Raw genomic sequence first — 19,645 nt, forward strand, 5'->3', positions numbered from 1 at the left:
AATCTAGCAAAGAACTGGCTCCAGTAGTCATAGAAATATCCATTTATTAAATGCATAAGACAATAGCATAGGTGACTATCATACAAATGCTCACATGACAGGTGTGTTAGAGCTGGTAAGTCTAATAAAAGTGTAGACCGCCTTCTTCAAAATGCCAAATTGAGTACAGAGGATCATGAAGGATTTGTGGCATGTGAGGCTATGTGTAAGCATGGGATAATCAATCAGTAAACAATTATTAAGCACCTTCTGCTTACCAGGCACTGGGCTAAGCTCTGAGGATACAAAAAGGGCAAAGGATTTAAGACGTCAATAGAAAGGAAAACACTGAAGAATCATAAGGAAAAAAGACATGACTATTGGATCGTGGACACAGGGGAGAATGGGAACAGATCAGAAGAATAGTCTTAGGAACAACTCAAGATACATTTTGTTCCAAGATCGTAGCAAGGCAAACACAGTAAGGCAACATTTATTAAGTGCTGACTGTATACCAGGCACTGTAAGTCCTGGGGTACAAAGGAAAGAGAGTGTCCTTCTCTGCGGAATGAATGAATAACATTTATTAAGCTCTTACTAGGTGCAAACTACTGTGCCAAGTAGTCCCTGCTCTCAAGGAACTTCTATTCTAAATGGAGAGAGCAATGTATAGGTTTCAACTGTCAGTCAGATGAAACATTCCCAGCATTCTTAGGGTGCAGGAGGAAAACATAAGGTAACCAGCATCCCTTAATGTAATTCCTTCAGATAATTCTTATGTTTCCAATTTGGAAGCATTTGGCATATTGAAGCAAGAACTTTGGTGACAAGAAAGTTATTTTCTGGGTATTTCATAGATTGAATGTCTGAAGAGGTTGGGGCTCTAGCACCTGCAGGAGCAGTTACTCTTGCCCTTTGTTTTGCAGATGAGAAAATTGAGGCACAGGGATGGGTACACGATTTGCTTGAGCCACATTTGTAGTAAAGTGACAAAACTAGCCGGATGCAACACCTCAATTGTCTAGCTTCAAAGCCATTCCTGTAGCCTAACCTTAGTGACCTAGGCGTTCCCTCCCCCACTGGTCCTTCTCTCCCCAACAGCCATGGAATTCTGCAACCCCAACAGTTTGCCTTACTCCAAAAGGGACAGTCGGTTTGGAAGGTTGCTTGTTGGCTGTAGTGGTCAAGAAAAGGCACAAAACTGGAGCGCAGGAGTCCAAAGGGTGACCAGGTCTCGCTGGTGTGGCTGCAAGACCCCTAGGTAAGCAGGAGTGGGGGTCTCCCTGACCCAGTATCTGGGACCTCCTCCCTGGTACTCCCTGAGGAGCCCAAGGTGAAAGATACGAGGCCTGCTCAGTCTGTGGCCAAACTCTGGATAGCCCAGTCAACGTCTCCAGAAGTTGCAGCACCTGTCCTGACCGAGTCAGATGGTGCCTCCTCTTCTCTAGGAACACAGCCACAGCCAGAGACTGAGCTTCTCTTGGACTTACCAGAAAGCCCCCGGACCCAAAGGGGCTCCCGCTGTGACCTGGTGTGCAAGTCCTCACAGGCCCAACTAGAGTCTAGAAGCCAAGCAGATAGCGACAGTGGTAAAGCCTTGTCGGGGTGATGGGCTGTGAGAAGGAAGGGGAAACTCTGGGGCTGGTGGTTGTCTGCCTGCTGCCTCCTTGTCCAACCTGCTCTGACTTTGTGTTTGCTGGAGGAGCACCTGCCTCTATTCCTCCATTTCCTCATTCTAGAGTAAGGGCAGTCAGAACAGATGATCTCATAAGGGCCATCCCTTTCAGGGATATCCCATGCAGGCGCAGACCTATTAGGTTAGCAGACAATCACCAGTAATGTCTCAGACCCCGCAGAAAAAGCTTGGCTTTTCTCTAAGACAAATGGGATGTCAGGACGGCATGGAATTGTGCTTCAGAGAGGAAATTGTGGAGGAGAGGATGGCAATGCCAGCCTGAACCTGAATAGGGCAGTCACATTCCACAGGGGCTGGCAGACTGGTCCACACTAGCTGCCAGGCTCTGGGAACAGGAGCAGCTCTAGCATGGCATGCAAAGTATGAGTGTAGGCTCTAGCTTCTTGATGTAGCATTGGGTCAGATGAAGGAAAAGTTCATGGAACAGGACTGAGGAGAAGGAAGTCACGTAGGGGATTCCTGGGGGGTGCTGGGGAATTGTCGTTTCAGGGAATTCAAAAGCCCGGTGGTCATGCCAGGTTGGCCACTTAATTGATTCTGAGGTTTGGATTGAACTTCAGATGATGACTTGGCTTCTCAATGGACTACCCTGTCCTGCTCACCTGGGCAGGAGGGAGAAGTGAGGGGGGTCACTTGGCAGCCTAGTGCCCTGGAGTCAGCATGATCTCGGACAGGTCCCCTCCTTTGGCCAATTCTAATACTATGACTTGGATCCCTCTGTGCCCTAAATCTGTGACGAGGATCTAACAAGATAGTGGGGGTGAAAGGCTCTGAGTAAGGATGGGTCTCCATTATCTTCTTCTCTCCACAGAGAGCAAGATGGACCAAGGTGAGGAGCCCAGGAAGCCTCCTCAAAGCATGAGGTAGGATGACTCGTGGGTATCTGTGAGGGCAAGTGACAGGAAGAGGCCACTCAGGATGGCCCCCAGAGCTGGCCAAGGGTCCCAAGAATTCAGTGATGCTAAAGCCCTCCAGAGACTTAAACTCAGCCCCTCTCAGAACCTCCAGACTACACATACCAAGGCAGGCTAGGCTGTTGGGGACAAGTCACCTTCCAGATGAGCTTGGGGTCCCAGAGTCATGCCAGAGAGCCTTTATCTTGTCCCTTCCCAACCCATCCTGACACACAGCTGTCACGTCCAAAATAACTTCATTCTCAGAATTGGCCTTTAAGAAGAGTTTGGTTAGTGGGGCAAGTGAAAGGACAGGAGGAGGACGTTTCCTAAGTTCTCTGGATGATAAGAACTCAGATTACTGGTGGGACTTTGGGTAGATGACTATTCTGGGCCTCAGTTTCCTTCTTTGTGAAATGGGTGAATTGGAAGGCCTCTCAAGCTTTCTTGATGCTCAGTTGGTGACAAAGTGATGGTGGACCCTGAGTAAACGCTGCCTGTGGCCTTGGTGGGTGGCTCCAGGAGGAATTTTGGGCTCCAGTGAAGAGGGAGTTGTCCTCTCTCCCTCCCTCCCCAAATAAACTCGTGTACCATGTATAGGTGACCTACATGCACGCACACACACACACACACACACACACACACACACACACACACACTCCTCCCTGTGGATATTCCCAGCAGGCTGTGAGCCTCTGAGAGCAGGACTTGCTCAGTCTTTACTACTGGAGCCTCAGAACCTAGAAGAAGGCTTTTTGATGGAGGAGGTGCTTAGAAAAGTTGTATTTGATTTAATCAGACACATATGATTCCACAGCAGTGTGTGTGTGATGCCTGTTGCCATCTGGTGTTTCTGTAAGATTGATAGTTCCCTGAGGGTAGGTGGGGACTTGATCTTTGTCCCTCCCCAGGCCTATCTAGAGCCCTCCAGGAGTGAGTGCCTAGGCCTGTGATTGTTGAAGTGTGCCAGGTCCAGGACATGGAGGTAGGGGGAAGTCTGAGACCCCACCTGTCAGGGCCTGGCTTCCTGGTCTGTGGCAGAGGGCTGCTGTCATCCCTCCCAGGGCCCCCATGGGCACTGCTTCTGCCCCTACAGGCAGAAGAGGAGCTACAAGCAGGCTGTCAGTGAGCCGGGTGAGAAATGGGACCACATGGACGATGAGGCTCTCACTCCTTGCACCAAGACAGCCTTCCCCCTCTGCCCTGGCTGCAAGGTAAGGCAGGTGAGGCACACCCCCTGTCCTGGCTGCTGCTATGCTGGCACCATGCCCACGCCTTTCATCCTGCTCTCCCTGGGCAGGTGGTGGGGCCCCTACAAACGTTCCTTTATATAGTGCAGAAGAACCAGATGCTCGTGACGCTGACCTCCACCAGCCACCCCAGTGTTATGAAGTCATTCATCAAGCACAACACGTCCCGTTATTTCGATGCCAAGAGCAGTGCTAGGGCCAGGAGTAGCCATGAGAGAACTTTCTCTGCTTGGCCTGTGCCTGAGACTTCCACGGGACAGCTGGGAATGCAGTTTTTGGTTGGTGACCTTCTCAGAGAACTGGGGTCCAAATAGATCAAGCATTGCCTGTAGGTGAGCCAGAGGTTTGGTTTGACTGTAGAGAAAATGCAGCTTTGACCCTGGCAATCTAGGTCCTGACCAAGCTGAGGCTCAGTTGAACATTCCATGTGGGTTGTATACAGAATCGTTTTAGGAGATTAGCTTACTTCAGCAGAGTAACTCCCTGGGGAAGGCAGCCCCACGAGGTCGAGTTGCTGGTGCAGGGTCACTGCAAGCCCTGCAGGGCTTGTCCCCCTTGCTGGTCTAGCGCAAATGAGTCATCCCGGGCATGCCCTTTGCACTGTTGGCAGCCACGACCCACTGCCTGACCCTCCTTGATCTTGAGGACTCAATCCTGGGTCCTTGCCAACAAAGAAACAAATGGCCCTCTGGTTTGCCTTGCCCCTGATTTTCCCTTGTATCCTGGCTCGATGGTAGCCGACAGTGCTCCCTACTTTAGAATGGTAGTATTGACCTTTTCAGCTACTGTTAGTGAGAAAAACTGTTTTCAAAGTCTCATTCCTAATTCCCAGAGTCTATGAGATCCCTGTTAAGGAGGTTGTACCTTTCACTTGAGTTTGGTCTAAGGAGCACACCACTGTGTGTGCTGGTCCCTGCCCTGAAGGGCATTCCACAAAACCTTCTGGCCAGTGAATTTTAAAGTTGTAGGAATGACTTACTTGTCTTTTGGAATTGAAGTGGGGAGAAAGCCATGAGACAGGCTTGGAGTGATGAAGGTGAAGGGAACCTGAGTCTTGGGCAGAGAAAGGCCCATCACCATCATCAGCCTCAGGGAATCTGGAAAGGAGCCTGGGGGAGCAGGGCAGCTGTCTCTATAATTTTGTGCTGAGGTCTGCAGAGACTCCCCTGTTTCCCTGTGCCCACCCAGGGATACTGCCTCCAGGATCCCCAAATCCTAAGGCCAGGAGTTTGTTGTCTATAGTGGGTCTGTGGGGGTTTGGGAGAGTTCTCCCACTTACCTAAATCTGGGTTCCTGAGGTGAGATTCTTCCTGGCCTTCTTGGCTACTTCGTAAGAAAGTTCAGGGCCATGCCCAGTGTCCAGGTTAAGCAGGTGATTCTATCTTGGAATATTCGTATGCTTCCTGCAAGGGGAGCAGCCTTTTCCATTTATGTTCTAGAGACCAAAAAGAGCCCAGCAGGTGATTAGTAGTCAAGGAGGTCATATTGTCCTCCTTCTGGGAATGGGGAGTTCCTTGCCTTGAAGCCTTGGGGAACGGGGTAGCATTTCTGTCCGGGGCTGTGGTGTCCTGGCTCTCCTCCGAGGAGAGCTTTGTCCCACATTGACCCACTGAACTTGGGAGGCATGGCGTTCCCGGGAAGGCAGTTCACGCCAAAGTCTCTGTTTAGGGAGAGATCAGAGTGTTGTTACCTTCAAGAGATTGTCGACTCTCAGGCAGGTCACGAAATCTTCAGTGCTCTGGGCCCTTTTTTAGCTGGTCCAGAAACGTCGACAGACAGTGGTGGAGGGAGGTCCCAAGCTGGGAATTCTCATGAGACTTGGCTCCCTCCCAAAGCCCCCTAGTTTGCCATTAAATGTGCTTCAGGAGCCGCTGCTTAAAGTATTTCTGGGCCGAATCTTTTCAGAAAGGACTTTTGTTTCATCCATTTGAAGGATTTTTGTCTATTCGATTTGATGAACATTGGCTGACACCTGAATTTTTGAACCAAGCAAACGCAGTTGTATCACTCATCCTGAAAATGCTGTCTCCCACTATCCTCTCCACTGCCATGCTTCCCACTCTCCCAATTCTTAGTCCACGCTGAGCCAGCTGCACGAATCGGGAGATTTTGCCTCTGGTTGACGGCAGAAAGGGCAGTGCGAGGAGGGAGCTGGAACTCAGTGGGGATTGATCCCTTGGGTAGCGTCTGTGTGGTGAGCTTCGGAGGTTATGTCAACCCTAGTTCTGTGAGAGGGAGGTGTGCCCTCCACAGCATCCTGATGGGGTCATCTGTCTAGCCTTTACTCGAACTCCTCAGAGCAGCAGGGAGCTCACTAGTTCACAAGGCATGGCCTGTGTCTATGGTTGTCAGCATGATGCTTGCCTGCAGTGGACCTCAAAGCCTTGTGCATTGGGTTGAGTTAGAAGGCTCCATTCTCTGCTCCCGTTGGAGAGATTTCAGAGGGAACTGGAGGAGAAGTAGCAGAGGGTGAAGCACTAGGTGGGACCTGGGGTGGGCATTGGTCTTGGCTACAGCCCTAGCCCTTACCTCCTCCTCCAATGGTCCCTTCAGAGGCTGCTGCCCCTGGGCTCTTCGAGTTTTCCTGGGACAGGGAAATGGTGAGGGGCAGCGCCTTGGGCAGTTGTCTGGGCTGATGCAATGCTGTTGTGGCCCTAGGAGCAATATCAGCACCAAGAGCAGGAGCCAAAGAAGCTGCAGAAGGAGCAGGAGAAGAAGGCCAAGGAGGCCAAGGTGGTGGCAGCCGCTGCTGGGGCCTCTGACAGATGGTTGGATGAGACCACGCACGTGCAGGTGAGGCCCCTTCTGCATCTCACTGCTCAGAAACGTAGAAAGGCAAGCTCCTAGGGGGCTGTTAGGCCACTCACCAGGCCCAAACTTGGTCTTCTTCCAGTGCTCAGGATAAGAGGTCCTTTGGCCTCTGCTTGAAGATCTCTCAAGAATAGTGAGCCCATCACTTGATCAGCCAGCCCATTGCATTTTTGGAGAGTTCTGAATGTCTGGATGTGCCCAGGGTGGCCTCCCCCAATTGCCCCTGATTCTGCCCTCTGTGGTCTCAGCCAGGAGCCCACCATGCATGGAAGTGAAGACACAAGTCAAGTGTTCTCTCCTCCAGGCTCAGCAGTCCCATGTCCTTTGGCATTGGATTGTCCCTATCTGGGGACTTTCTGGTTTATCAACATCGAACGATGGGGTGTAGCCTGATCCTGGTAAGGGGCAGAGGCTAGAAGCACCAGGGCTACCTCCTTGTTTTTGGAAGTCCTGCCCACCTGCCTCTCCCTGTCTTTCTGGGATGCCGTGTCACTGTTGATATACCCTGAACTTCCTGTCCCCTGAATGTCCTGGATCCTTTTCACATGAGCTGCTGTCTCTACACACTTCCCCCTTGCAAAATTGGATTGTCCGAAACCACATCTTAACATTGACATGAATTCTTATTTAATTCCGTCTTCTCAACACCGTTACCGGGGTTCAATGGGCTGGCATGGTCACCATTGTATGATGCAGCACAAGGCTGTATCTGAGACCACTTGGGGCTAATGACAAAACAGGATAACACGTTGGAGCTCAGCCTTCAGCATGCAGCATTTGTTGCGTGAACTCTTAGCTTTTCTGGGCCCCAGAGTTATCTTCTCCAAAGTGAGGCAGTGGGATGGTCTTAATGATCTCCCAAAGTCCCACTCAGGTCAAACTCTGAACCTCCTCAACATTCTGTGACCTCCAAGGAGGAGCAGGGAAAGAAAGCCTTGGGAAAATTCCTCAAGGGGAGGTCTGTGTGGGCAGCCAATGACTGCTTGTCAGCCTCCAGCTTAACCAAGCTCTGCTGGCTTGTCTCAGCTCTGTCTGACAGCAGGGGACTGCACTGTAGTTTCCATTCCACTTATTGACGTTTGGCTTTTTTCAGTCAGCAGGTGGTCAAGTCCAAGAGCTCCTGGCCCTCAGGAGTGTTATCTAGGGTTTAGCTACACACATCAAGATGAGGCCATCTCCATCTGCCTTCCCCATTGCTCTCAGTGATCTGGTCCTTGGTCCATAAGCAGATGAAGATGCCCCACAAACCCTGTGGGGTTAGTTCACACATTCCCAGAAAACAAGTCTTTGGGCTCTGCCAGGCACAAGACTTACTCTTCACAAACAGGGATTTCTGTCTCTGTAAACATCATCTCCTCTGAGACTCCCAGCTAGATGCTGAGTGTGAATTTTCCACATTTTACAGTTCGAGAAACTGAGCCTCAGAGAGGTGGAGACATAACCTGAGTCTTATTCCCAGCCTGTGGCCAGTCGGGATCTCAGTCGCTTCATCAGTGAAGTGGGGAGGGGGAAGGTTTGGACTGGATCATATCAAAGGTCCTTTCAGCTCTGGCAGCCCAAGTTGCCAGGAAGAGATAATAGAGGTCTCCTTTCTTCTTCAGTCTGCGGTTTGCAACTCTTATGAAATGACCCCCCAGGACCCCAAGGGGGGGCCCAAGACCAACCCAGACAATTGTGGGATGGATCTGAATAGTGATGACTCCACAGATGATGAGTTCCAACACGGGAAGCCCATTCCTGCTTGGGCCACTGGTAAGTGTAGACCTCCCCCCTTAATTTCAAATGACACCCCTCATTAGATTGGACAGAGGTGTACTAAGGGAAGCAGTGCTTAACAAGTCTAGAAAGGTAGGGTGGGAACAAGATGTAAAGCTTGGCCTTTAAATGTCAGTGGAAACTTCTATTTGATCTAGAGGCTAAACAGGGGAGGGATGTGGTCCATCCTGCTGGCCTTTAGAAAACTCCCTGTGTAGTCTTGTGGAGGATGGGTAGGGGAGACCCACAGGGAGGGCAGTATGCAGTTGAGGTCACAGGGACCTGTGTGAACTGCAGTGGTGAGAGAGGCAGGATCAATAACAGTGTCAGATACAGTGGAGATAGTGTAAGGTTTAGTTGGTTCTTGATGGACCATGTGGGAGGAGAATGAGTGAGGAGTCGGGGGTACTGCTGAGATTGTGAGCCAGGTGGGCAGTCCTCTCAACAGTAAGAGGGAGGTATCCGTGAGGGGAGAGAATTCTGGATGTCAGATATTCTGAATCTGAGAACCCTGTGGGACAGCCTGTTTGAAATAGCTGTTGAAATAGGCAGTTGATGATTTGGGACTGGCACTCAGGAGAGAGGGGAGGGCTCTGGGAGTGATCCACTTCACCAGAGGAGACAGTATAGGGAGAAAGGAGAAGGGGGCCCAGTAGGGAGCCTCGATCGAGAAGGATGAAGAGAAGTCCGTTAGGAAAGAGGAGAAGCAGGCAAGGGGCAGGTGGCCCGGGGTCCATCTGCTGCAGAGCCAAGACTGTTCCATTTGGCACTGAGAAGTTTATTGGGGACAGTTGCACTTGAAGGGAGTGATGAGCATCTGACTTTTGAAAGGAGTTCATTGGAGGGAGGGAGGGCAAAGGAAGAGACATGCTGCAGGGTGGGCTCTCAGGAGGCTCCTTCAGGGACAAGAGAGGAAGGGATGGGATTGAGGTGCCTGGAGAGGACTTGAGCTTACTGAGAGCCTGGGGCCTGAGGTCAGGGGAGGAAAGTTCTGAGCTGTGAGGAATGGCAGTACAGGGGCTGATGAGAAGGGAATTGGAGCAGCCTTGATGGGGGGAGTCATTAGGACTTGAGTGGCATCTTCTGGTGTGACCCCTGACTCTCCTGCCCCAGGGTCCCAGCTCAGGCAGGCCATCATCCATCAGTACTACTTGCCTCCTGACACTGACCAGCTCTTTGGCACCATCCTTAGTCCGGACCTTGAGGACATATTCAAACAGAGTCAACCGCGTTACCACACTCATACCAGTTCTGCCTTCTGGGATTCCCCACCACTGCCAGAATCCTAGCGCTTTGGGGGCCTGTCATATGGCCTGAAGACACCTTGAGATGGGAGCAGGGAGGCCCCTCTTGGCCATCCTGTGCAGTCAAAACTGGGCCTGGGGACTATAGAGACTGAGACCCCCAGAAGCTGTGGGTGGCCGCGAGGGAGAACGGTGCTCACAGCGCCCACGTGTCCAAGCCAGCAGTCCCTTACCTGTACATTAGTGCTAGGTTGCTAGGTACCTAGTCCCAGGGTGGTGTCAGGTTCCAGCGTTATAGCATCAGGTTAAGAAAAGGTAAGGTTATAAGGTTAAGTTAATAAAGAAAAAATTTCCAGGATGTGATGTGGAGCTGTTGCTTTGGGGAAGGTCTAGGTACTTGATCAAGAAACTCTGAAGCGTGACCTGGGCTGGGAGCAAGTGCCAAGGGTGGGTTTGCGGTGGCTGAGTTAAGTAGGGCTGGACACTGGGGTGAGACAGCTGATCCTCAGGAGCATTCAAGGAGCCACAGAAGGTTCTGAGAGGCCTTTCTGCCCTGACAGCCCGGGTTCCAAGGATCCATCCAGCTCTGCCTTTCCCTGGCCATCCTGGCCCAGACATTGTCCCCGCTAGCTGGGACCTTCTTCATCCTGTGCTCTCTGGTCCCCCCCAGTCCTGACATTCCCCCTTTTGCTGTCTTCCCCTCCCCAGCCCACATGTTCCGTGTCCTGTGTTCTCTGGTCTCCCCAGCCCAGACACTCCTGTACTGTGTTCTGTGGTGCTACCCTCCCAGTTTGGGCTGGATGATTTTCAGAGTCCTAGAATCGGGGCAGGTGAGCAGTCAGGGTGCAGTGGGAAATGTTCAGAAATTCTTTTCTCTTTAAGAATGTGGCCCAAATGGGAGCCCATCTGTGGGTTGCAGCATCTTAACTCTGAAATGCACGCCTGCACAGGGAGGATGATTAAGGCCCATACCACTAATAGTTACAACAATGACATGTCTCTCTAAGGTTGACAGAGCACCTTGCAAAGGTCATTTCATTCTGTCCCTCACAAGCCTGGTAACTCAATGCAGTTATCCTCATTTTTCAGCTGGGGAAACCAAGGCAGGCAGCAGCTCCTTGACTCGCCCTGCACTCTATGCACCTGGTTCATGCCTAAGGCAGGACTGGAACCGGGATTTTCTTGGTTTCAAGCCCAGGTTCTCGTCACCTTGCTGCAGACATTCACTAGTAGAGTGACTCTGGGCAAGTCACTTTGCCCCACTTGCCTCTGCTTCCTCATCTGGAAAATGAACTGGAGAAGGTATTGACAAAGCTGCTCCAATATCTCTGCCAAGAAAACCGCAAATGGGGTTACAGAATTGGACAAGACTGAACATACTTTAGGGTGATGATGGAGTGCTTTGTGGCTTACAGCAGGCTTCACCTGCATCCTTGACAACAACCATAACCACTTTAGGATGAGAAAAATGAGGCCCAGACTCCCCTCACTGCTTCCATGACCAGACACAGTGCTGGAGCTTGGACTCATCCTCTGACCTCACTGCTGGGTTTTCAGCACAATACCATGCTTACATCGCCTCTCATGTGGGCACAAAATGCCCGTGGATGTGGCAGGGAAAGGAAGAGGCCAGACGTACCCCTGCAACTTTTGTCTCTCCTCTCCTTTCTCCTTTGGGGGTTATTTGTTTTTAAATGCAGAATCAATTTCAACGAAACTAGCTCTTTCCAAGAAGTGTTCAAAAGGCCTGTTCATCACCCTCCATCCCTCCCCAGAGTATACCTGCTCCCTCCACATTGGTGTTTGAGAGGTAGCCTGGGCCACAGCCGATGGGGAATGCAAGGCTGAATTTCAATGTCCCCATGGGGACGACGCTGGGTGCGTGACTCTGGTAAGTCACTTAAGCTGAGCCTCAACTCTTCCATCTCTAAAATGGGCATCAGAATGTGTCATAAAGTGGTTGTGAGAATCCAATGAGCTCTTATTGATGAAGTGCCAGACATATTGCTGCTTGTGTCCTTGAACAATTCATTTCACTTCTTGGCCTCTGTTTCCCCATATGTAAAAGGAGGGGGCTCCATCAGGTGACCTTTGAAGCCTCTTCTAGCTCTGCAACTGTGATCCCATTAAATTTTTTAAAAGTAGTTATTAATGACTTGCAATTTTCTTTTTCTGGAAATAGTAGTTTACCTTTTTCAACTGCATGTAAATATTCTGTTTTTGGTAATAAGGTTTTGAATTCCACATTTGTTTATCAGTCACTTTATCCTCCCCTCCCCGCTCCACAAGAGGCCAAGCAGCCTCCCATAAGTTATACAGATACAATGATGTAAACATGTGTGCATTAGTCATGTTGTGGAAGAAGAAACATAAGCAAAGGCCAGTGATACACCCACAAATAGCATGCTTTCATCTCCATTCTGACCCGCTAGTTCTTTCCCTGCACGTGCACAGCATTTTCCATCCTGAGTCTCTTGCAATTGTCTCAGATTCTGGCGTTGCTGAGAAGAGCTATGGCTATCATAGTTGTTCATTGTACACTGCAGCTGCTCTGTGTGCAGAGTTCTGCTTCTCCTGACTTCACTCAGCCTCAGTTCCTGTAAGTCCAGGTTTTTCTGAAGTCTTCCTGCTCACCATTTCTTAGAACATATATTTTTATACCACAACTTATTCAACCATTGCTCAAGAGATGGGCATCCCCTCAGTCTCCAGTTCTTGGCCACCACAAAAGCAGCTGCTCTAAATATTCTTGTACATGTGGGTCCTTTACCCTTTTTTATGATCTCTATGATACAGACCTAGTAGTGGTATTGCTGGATTAAAAGGTACACACAGTTTGGTAGCCGTTGAGCATAGTTCTAAATTGTTCTCCACAATGGTGGAATTACTTCACAACTTCACCAATAATGCATTAATGTTGTAATTTTCCCACATCTCCAACATTTATCATTTTCCTTTTCTGGCATGTTACCCATGACAGTCTGATGGGTGTGAGATGGTACTTCAGATTTGTTTTAATTTGTAATTGTCTAATCAATAGTGATTTAGAGCACTTTGATATATGACTATAGATAGGTTTTAATTATTTAATTTGAAAATGGCCTGTTGATATGCTTTGACCATTTATTAACTGGGGAATAACTTGTATTCTTAGAAATTGGACTCACTTCTCTGTATATGTGAGAAAAGAAACCTTTTACAGAAACACTGGCTGTTCAAATTGTGTCCAGTCTTTCTGCTTTCCTTCTTCTCCCCTTGGTTGCACTGGTTTTGTTTGTGCAAAAAGCTTTTAATTTCATGTAACTAAAATGATCCATTTTGCATTTTATAATTCTCTCTGTCTCTTGTTTGGTCACAAAGTCTTCTCTTCTTCGTAGATCTGACAGGTGAACTATTCCATGCTCTCTTCATTTGCTTATGGCATCAGCATTTATGTCTAAATCATGTACCCATTTTGAACTTCTCTTGGTATGCAGTATAAGATATTGGTGTGTGCCTAATTCCTGCCATAATTTTTTTCCCTTTTTCCCAGCAGTTTTTAGGAAATCATGAGTTCTTCTCCCAGAAGCTGGACTGCTTGGACCACTGAATTCTTTCTTCAAGGCCCAAGTCATATCTCACTACATCTGGGAAGGCTTCCCTGATTCACCAGCTAAAAAAGTGGAAGACTTTTGTGGAATATGGAGACCTCCTTTGTTCCCAACCCATCCTTGTACAAGGTCCCCCACTCCTCTTCTTCAGTCACGGCCAACTCTCTGGGAATCCATTTGGGGTTTCCTAGGCAGGTACTGGAGAAGGAAAATTGAGAGGCACTGCTCACCCAAGGGCCTGACACTGCCTGTTGCCTGGTGAGAAGACCTGCTTCATTGTTCGAGACGCTGGACACCTGAAGTGGTCAACTAAGTGAGGACTAGACATGTGCAGAAATGGAGTCTGGCCTCAGTCTACATCTAACAGTTGGGTCTTACAGGTGTGAAAGTGTAGTCCACAAGTACATGATGCAAATATTTGTTTTGTCAAGCTATACAGATAATGAAATGTGAAAGCCACAGTGGTGATAGAATGTGAAATATAAGGGCTGGGAAGGATCTTTTTTAAGAAATAATTCTTAAAATTGATTTTTCATCTATATTTATAATCTGTCCCTCCATTCATTGCCCCAGTCCCAAACAAATGAAAAGAAAAATTCTCTCCTCATAACATGCACAATGCAGCAAAACAAATCCCCAGTCTTGTTCCCTCCCAAAAATATACATTCTTCTTGGCACTGGGAGTTCGTCAGCCTCTCGTCAAAGTGAGATGGGGGATTCCTTTTGAGTGTTCTGGACTCACAATTTTCCTCTGCTAGCTTGGACATCTGGACGTTGGTTTTCCCTACAATGTTTTCCCTGTTGAAACTGTTCTGGTTCTGTTCACTTTGCTCTCTGTATGTTTATTGAGGTCTTTCCAGGATGCTCTGAAACTGGCCATTTAGTCATTTCTCAGGACACAGTAGTCCATCACACTCGTACACCACAATTTGTCCAGACACTCCCCAGTAGGAGAGCAGCCCCTTAGATTCCATCTTCAAGCTACCATGAAAAGAGATGCTCTAAGTATTTTGGGATGTAGCAAACTTTTTCCTTTTCCTTTTATCTCCTGACCTTGGGGTATGTCTTTAATACTAGTCCAGCTATTGGGAAGAATTTTAGAAACCAAATGGTGAAACCTGGGCCTGAATAACCTTAGAATAGAGAAGATAGGGGGCGGAGCCAAGATGGCATAGTAGAAACACACAAATAAGCTAGCTACAAACCCACAGCCCATAAAATATCTGTAAAAAAGAACTGCCAATAAATTCTGGAGCAGCAGAAACCACAGAACAGTGGAGTGGACGAGATTTCTGTTCCAGAGAGCCTGAAAACCTCTCGCAAATGTTCTTCGCGCTGCCAACGCGGAACAGAGCCCAGCCCTGCATTGGCCGCCTGGCGCCGAGAGGAGCAGATCCGTGCAGGCTTCAGGCACAGAATCTCCAGCAGCCACGCAGGTCCCTCCACCCACATGGGACAAGGGTTGGTGAGAGGGTCTCTTTGGTGGGTCGAGAGGAGAGTGGGCTGCCCCCATAACTCAGGCCCCATCCGGAGGCAGCAGTGCAGGCGGGAGCACACTGGGGCTCCCCAAGCAGGCAGGAGCTTGGATCCATTGTTGAAGGTGTCTGCATAAACCCCTTGAGGGAACTGAGCCTGTGAGGCAGCCCTGACCCCACCTGGGCACCTGAACTTGATCTCACACTGAATAGCAGCCCCACCCCCACGGAAGCCTTGAGGCTGTGGAGCAGCATTTGACTCTCAGACCCCAAGCACTAGCTGGGCAGATCTGGAGGCGAAGTGGGTGTGAAGAGGATATTCAGAAGTCAAGTCACTGGCTGGGAAAATGCCCAGAAAAGGGAAAAAACCAAGACTATAGAAGGTTACTTTCTTGGTGAACAGGTTTCTCCTCCCTTCCTTTCTGATGAGGAAGAACAATGCTCACCATCAGGGAAAGACACAGAAGTCAAGGCTTCTGTATCCCAGCCCACTCAATGGGTTCAGACCATGGAAGAGCTCAAAAAGAGCTCAAAAAATTTTGAAAATCATGTTAGAGAGGTGGATGAAAAACTGAGAAGAGCAATGAAAGACATGCAAGCAAAGTATGAACAGCAGGTCAGCACCCTGCTAAAGGAGACCCAAAAAAAATGCTGAAGAAAATAACACCTTGAAAAATAGGCTAACTCAATTGGCAAAAGAGGTTCAAAAAGCCAATGGGGAGAAGAACGCTTTCAAAAGCAGAATTATCCAAACGGAAAAGGAGGATCAAAAGCTCACTGAAGAAAACAATTCTTTCAAAATTAGAATGGAGCAGATGGAGGCTAATGACTTTATGAGAAACCAAGAAATCACAAAACAAAACCAAAAGAATGAAAAAATGGAAGATAATGTGAAATATCTCACTGGAAAAACAACTGACCTGGAAAATAGATCCAGGAGAGACAATTTAAAAATTATGGGCCTACCTGAAAGCCATCATCAAAAAAAGAGCCTAGAAATCATCTTTCATGAAATTATCAAGGAAAAGTGCCCTGAGATTCTAGACCCAGAGGGCAAAATAAATATTGAAAGAATCCACCAATCACCACCTGAAAAAGATCCAAAAAGAGAAACTCCTAGGAACATTGTGGCCAAATTCCAGACTTCCCAGGTCAAGGAGAAAATATTGCAAGGAGCTAGAAAGAAACAATTCAAGTATTGTGGAAATACAATCAGGATAACACAAGATCTAGCAGCTTCTACATTAAGGGATCAAAGGGCGTGGAATAGGATATTCCAGAAGTCAAAGGAACTAGCACTAAAACCAAGAATCACCTACCCAGCAAAACTGAGTATAATGCTTCAGGGGAAAAATTGGTCTTTCAATGAAATAGAGGACTTTGAAGCATTCTTGATGAAAAGACCAGAGCTAAAAAGAAAATTTGACTTTCAAATACAAGAATGAAGAGAAGCATGAAAAGGTAAACAGCCAAGAGAAGTCATAAGGGACTTATTAAAGTTGAACTGTTTACATTCCTACATGGAAAGACAATATTTGTAACTCTTGAAACTATTCAGTATCTGGGTACTAGGTGGGATTACACACGCACACATGCACACGCACACACACTTAGAGACAGAATGCACAGAGTGAATTGAAGAGGATGGGATCATATCATAAAAAAAATGGAATCAAGCAGTGAGAGAGAAATATATGGGAGGAGAAAGGGAGAAATGGAATGGGGCAAATTGTCTCTCATAAAAGAGGCAAGCAAAAGACTTTTTTAGTTTAGGGAAAAAGAGGGGAGGTGAGAGAAAAACATGAAGTTTATTCTCATCACATTCCACTAAAGGAAGGAATAAAATGCACACTCATTTTGCTATGAAAACCTATCTTACAATACAGGAAAGTGGGGGATAAGGGGATAAACAGGGTGGGGGGACGATGGAAGGCAGGGCATGGGGAGGAAGGTACAATTTGAGGTCGACACTCATGGGGAGGGACAGGATCAAAAGAGAGAATAGAAGTAATTGGGGGCAGGATAGGATGGAGGGAAATATAGTTAGTCTTATACAATACAACTATTATGGAAGTCATTTGCAAAACTACCCAGATTTGGCCTATATTGAATTGCTTGTCTTCCAAAGGGAGGGCGTGGGGAGGGAGGAAGGAAAAGAACAGATTGGTGATGGGGGCAATTGGAATGCTCGGTGTTTTGGGGTGGCGGGAGGGGACAAGGGGGGAGAAAGTTTGGAACCCAAAATTCTGTGAAAATGAATGTTAAAAGTTAAATAAATTAATTAATTAAAAAAGAAAAGAATAGAGAAGATAGGATGTCAGAGCAAGACCTTAGAGCAAAGGTTTCTAAGAATGTCTTCAGTAAGTTATTGGACTAGTGAACAAGCTTTGATTAAGCACATACTTAGTGCCAGCCACTGTGCTGGGGATAGGAAGAGAGGCAAAAGACATTCCTTGCCCTCAAGGAGCTCCCCATTTAGTGGCGACCATGAACAATGTCAACCCTCCACAACCATGTCAAAGTCATCACTAATATCCAGACACCCTGTTGGGCTCACCACTTACTGTAACCTGGGTGATCTTGGGCAGGACACGACACACCAAACTGGTTCAGAACACTGAATGTCAGAGCTGGGAAGGACTGTGAAGAAACTGAGACCTACAGAGATTTGGGTCAAAATTCCCCAGCTAAGACGGGCAAAGCCAACCTTGATTTCTGTCCTCGCTGATTCTGAGGCCAGAGTTCTTTGCACTTGGCCTGAGAAGCAGAGACGTCCTTCCTCCAAGAACTGGAAACCAAGACTCATGTTCTCTTTGATTATAGATGTAAGGGATTTCAAGAGAATTCAAATACAAATCGAGCTAAGTCAAAGTGAGGAAAAGCAATTCAAAAATCTTGAAACTAAGATTCATGGGGTTCTGACACACACACACGTGCATACATGCACACATGTTCACACACATGTTCACAAGTGCATGCACACACACACAGGAGTGTTTACCTCCATTTCTGCCTCTTCCTATTAGTGAAAAACTGCGTTTTGCAATTTATTTCCAGCCTAGTGCTCATCTAGATACCAACATTAATTTTCAGAGTCACTCATTATTTTTCTTTTCCTTTGACAAACTGTTTTTTGGGTCTTGATGGGACTATGATTTGACAGTGTTTCTATTAAATTTTCAACATTCATCTCCACAAAATCTTGACTTCCATATTTTCTCTCCCTCGCTCTCCTCCCCCCCAAAATGCCAAGCATTCTGATTACCCCTACCACCAACCTGCCCTTCCTTCTAACATCCCTCCACTTCACTTAAACCTATTTTCTCTTTTGTCTTGTAGGGCAAGATAAATTTCTATACCCCATTACCTGTATTTCTTATTTCCTAGTTGTGTGCAAGAACAATACTCAACATTTTTTCCTCAGACTTTGAGTTCCAACTTCTCTTCCTCCCTCCCTCCCCACCCATCACCACTGAGAAGTCAAGCAATTGAATATACGCTATATAGGTGTAGTTTGGCAAATGACCTCCATAGTGTGAGTGTGCACTGCGTGTGTGTGTGTGTGTCTGTGTGTATGTGTGGGTATTCATACTTCATTGCGAAAGAACACCATGACATCAGATAATTGATGACGTGACTTGCATTTGACTTTGTTTTGAGTGAGTGAGGGTTGTGCAGGTCACCAGCCTCACTTCTTCTCCAGAGCCATCTGAATCCAGGGACCAGATACTCATCACGATGCCTAAAGATTACCCAGGATGAGGCAATTGGGGTTAAGGGGCTTACCCAAGGTCACACAGCTAGTGAGTGTCACGTTTCTGGCATGAGATTTGAACTCACTTCCTCCTGACTCCTGCAGTGGTGTTCTATTCACTAGGTGCCCCTCTTCCATAATAGTCATGTTGTGTAACGCTAACTCTATTTCCCTCCATCCTATCTTGCCTCCCATTTCTTCTATTCTCTCTTTTGACCGTGTTCTTCCTCAAGTGTGTACTTCTAATTACTCCCTCCTCCCATTTGCCCTCCCTCGCACCATCCCCCCACCCTGCTTATCCCATTCTCCCCTACTTTGCTGTATTTTAAAATAGGTTTTCATACCAAATTGAGCATGCATTTTATTCCTTCTTTGAGCCAAATATGATGAGAGCAAGCTTCACTTTTTCCCTCTCACCTCCTCACTTTTTCCTCCATTGAAAAAGCTTTTTTTACCTCTTTTATGAGAGGTATTTCGCCTCATTCCATTTCTCCCTTTCTCCTTCCAATATATTTCTCCCGCACCCTTCTTTTACCTTTTTTTAGATATGACCTCTTCCTCTTCAACTCGCCCTGTGTTCTCTTTCTGTGTGTGTGTGTGTGTGTGTGTGTGTGTGTGTGTGTGCGTACGTGTGGTTGTGTGTGAGTAATCCATCCAAGTTCCCAGATGCTGAGAAAAGTTTCAAGAGTTACAAATATTGTCTTTCCATGTAGGAATGTAAAATGTTCTACTTTAGGAAGCCCCTTATGATTTCTCTTTCCTGTTTACCTTTTCATGCTTCTCCTGATTCTTGTATTTGAATGTCAAATTCCCTTTTTTCAGCAAGAATAATTGCAAGTCTTCTATTTCACTGAAAGACCATTTCCCCCCTAAGGTATTGTACTCAATTTTTCTGGGTGGATGATTCTTGCATTTAATCCTAGTTCCTTTGACTTCTGGAATATCCTTTCCACGCCCTTCACTCCCTTATTATAGAAAATGCTAGATCTTGTGTTATGCTGATTATGTTTCCACAGTACTTGAATGGTTTCCTTCTACTTGCCTGCAATATTTTCTCCTTGACCTGGAAACTCTGAGTTTAGGCTACAATGTTCCTAGGAGTTTCTCTTTATGGATCTCTTTCATGACGTGATCCTTAGGTTCTTTCCATATGTATTTTGCCCTCTGGTTCTAGAGTATCAGGTCAGTTTTCCTGGAT

General features: G+C 47.4%; 1 protein-coding gene across 4 annotated transcripts; it reads left to right on the forward strand.

The window, feature by feature from the left end:
• The first annotated feature begins 979 nt into the window (after nucleotides 1-979).
• On the forward strand, nucleotides 980-13,703 carry LOC140522159 (inner centromere protein-like). 4 transcript variants are annotated; one of them, XM_072637279.1, is made up of 6 exons: nucleotides 980-1,240; nucleotides 2,487-2,538; nucleotides 3,665-3,791; nucleotides 6,477-6,611; nucleotides 8,231-8,381; nucleotides 13,161-13,703. In XM_072637279.1, exons 2-6 carry the CDS (start codon nucleotides 2,495-2,497, stop codon nucleotides 13,178-13,180), a joined length of 477 nt encoding a protein of 158 aa, XP_072493380.1. In that variant the 5' UTR covers nucleotides 980-1,240; nucleotides 2,487-2,494; the 3' UTR covers nucleotides 13,181-13,703. The 4 variants fall into 4 exon arrangements, with proteins under 4 accessions (XP_072493380.1, XP_072493381.1, XP_072493378.1 ...); XM_072637280.1 differs by having other exon boundaries at nucleotides 982-1,240; nucleotides 13,164-13,703; XM_072637277.1 differs by lacking the exon at nucleotides 13,161-13,703 and adding an exon at nucleotides 9,498-10,010 and having other exon boundaries at nucleotides 1,011-1,240.
• The last annotated feature ends 5,942 nt before the right edge of the window (nucleotides 13,704-19,645 follow it).

The sequence above is a fragment of the Notamacropus eugenii genome, chromosome 2 (genome assembly GCF_028372415.1).
Source record: "Notamacropus eugenii isolate mMacEug1 chromosome 2, mMacEug1.pri_v2, whole genome shotgun sequence".
Classification (NCBI taxonomy): Eukaryota; Metazoa; Chordata; class Mammalia; order Diprotodontia; family Macropodidae; genus Notamacropus; species Notamacropus eugenii.

Coding starts and splice junctions, on each gene's coding strand:
- LOC140522159 (XM_072637277.1), top strand. CDS start 2,495: ATGGACCAAGGTGAGGAGCCCAGGAAGCCTCCTCAAAGCATGAG. Junction 2,539..3,664: donor AAGCCTCCTCAAAGCATGAG/GTAGGATGACTC, acceptor CTGCCCCTACAG/GCAGAAGAGGAGCTACAAGC. Junction 3,792..6,476: donor CTGGCTGCAAGGTAAGGCAG/GTGAGGCACACC, acceptor TTGTGGCCCTAG/GAGCAATATCAGCACCAAGA.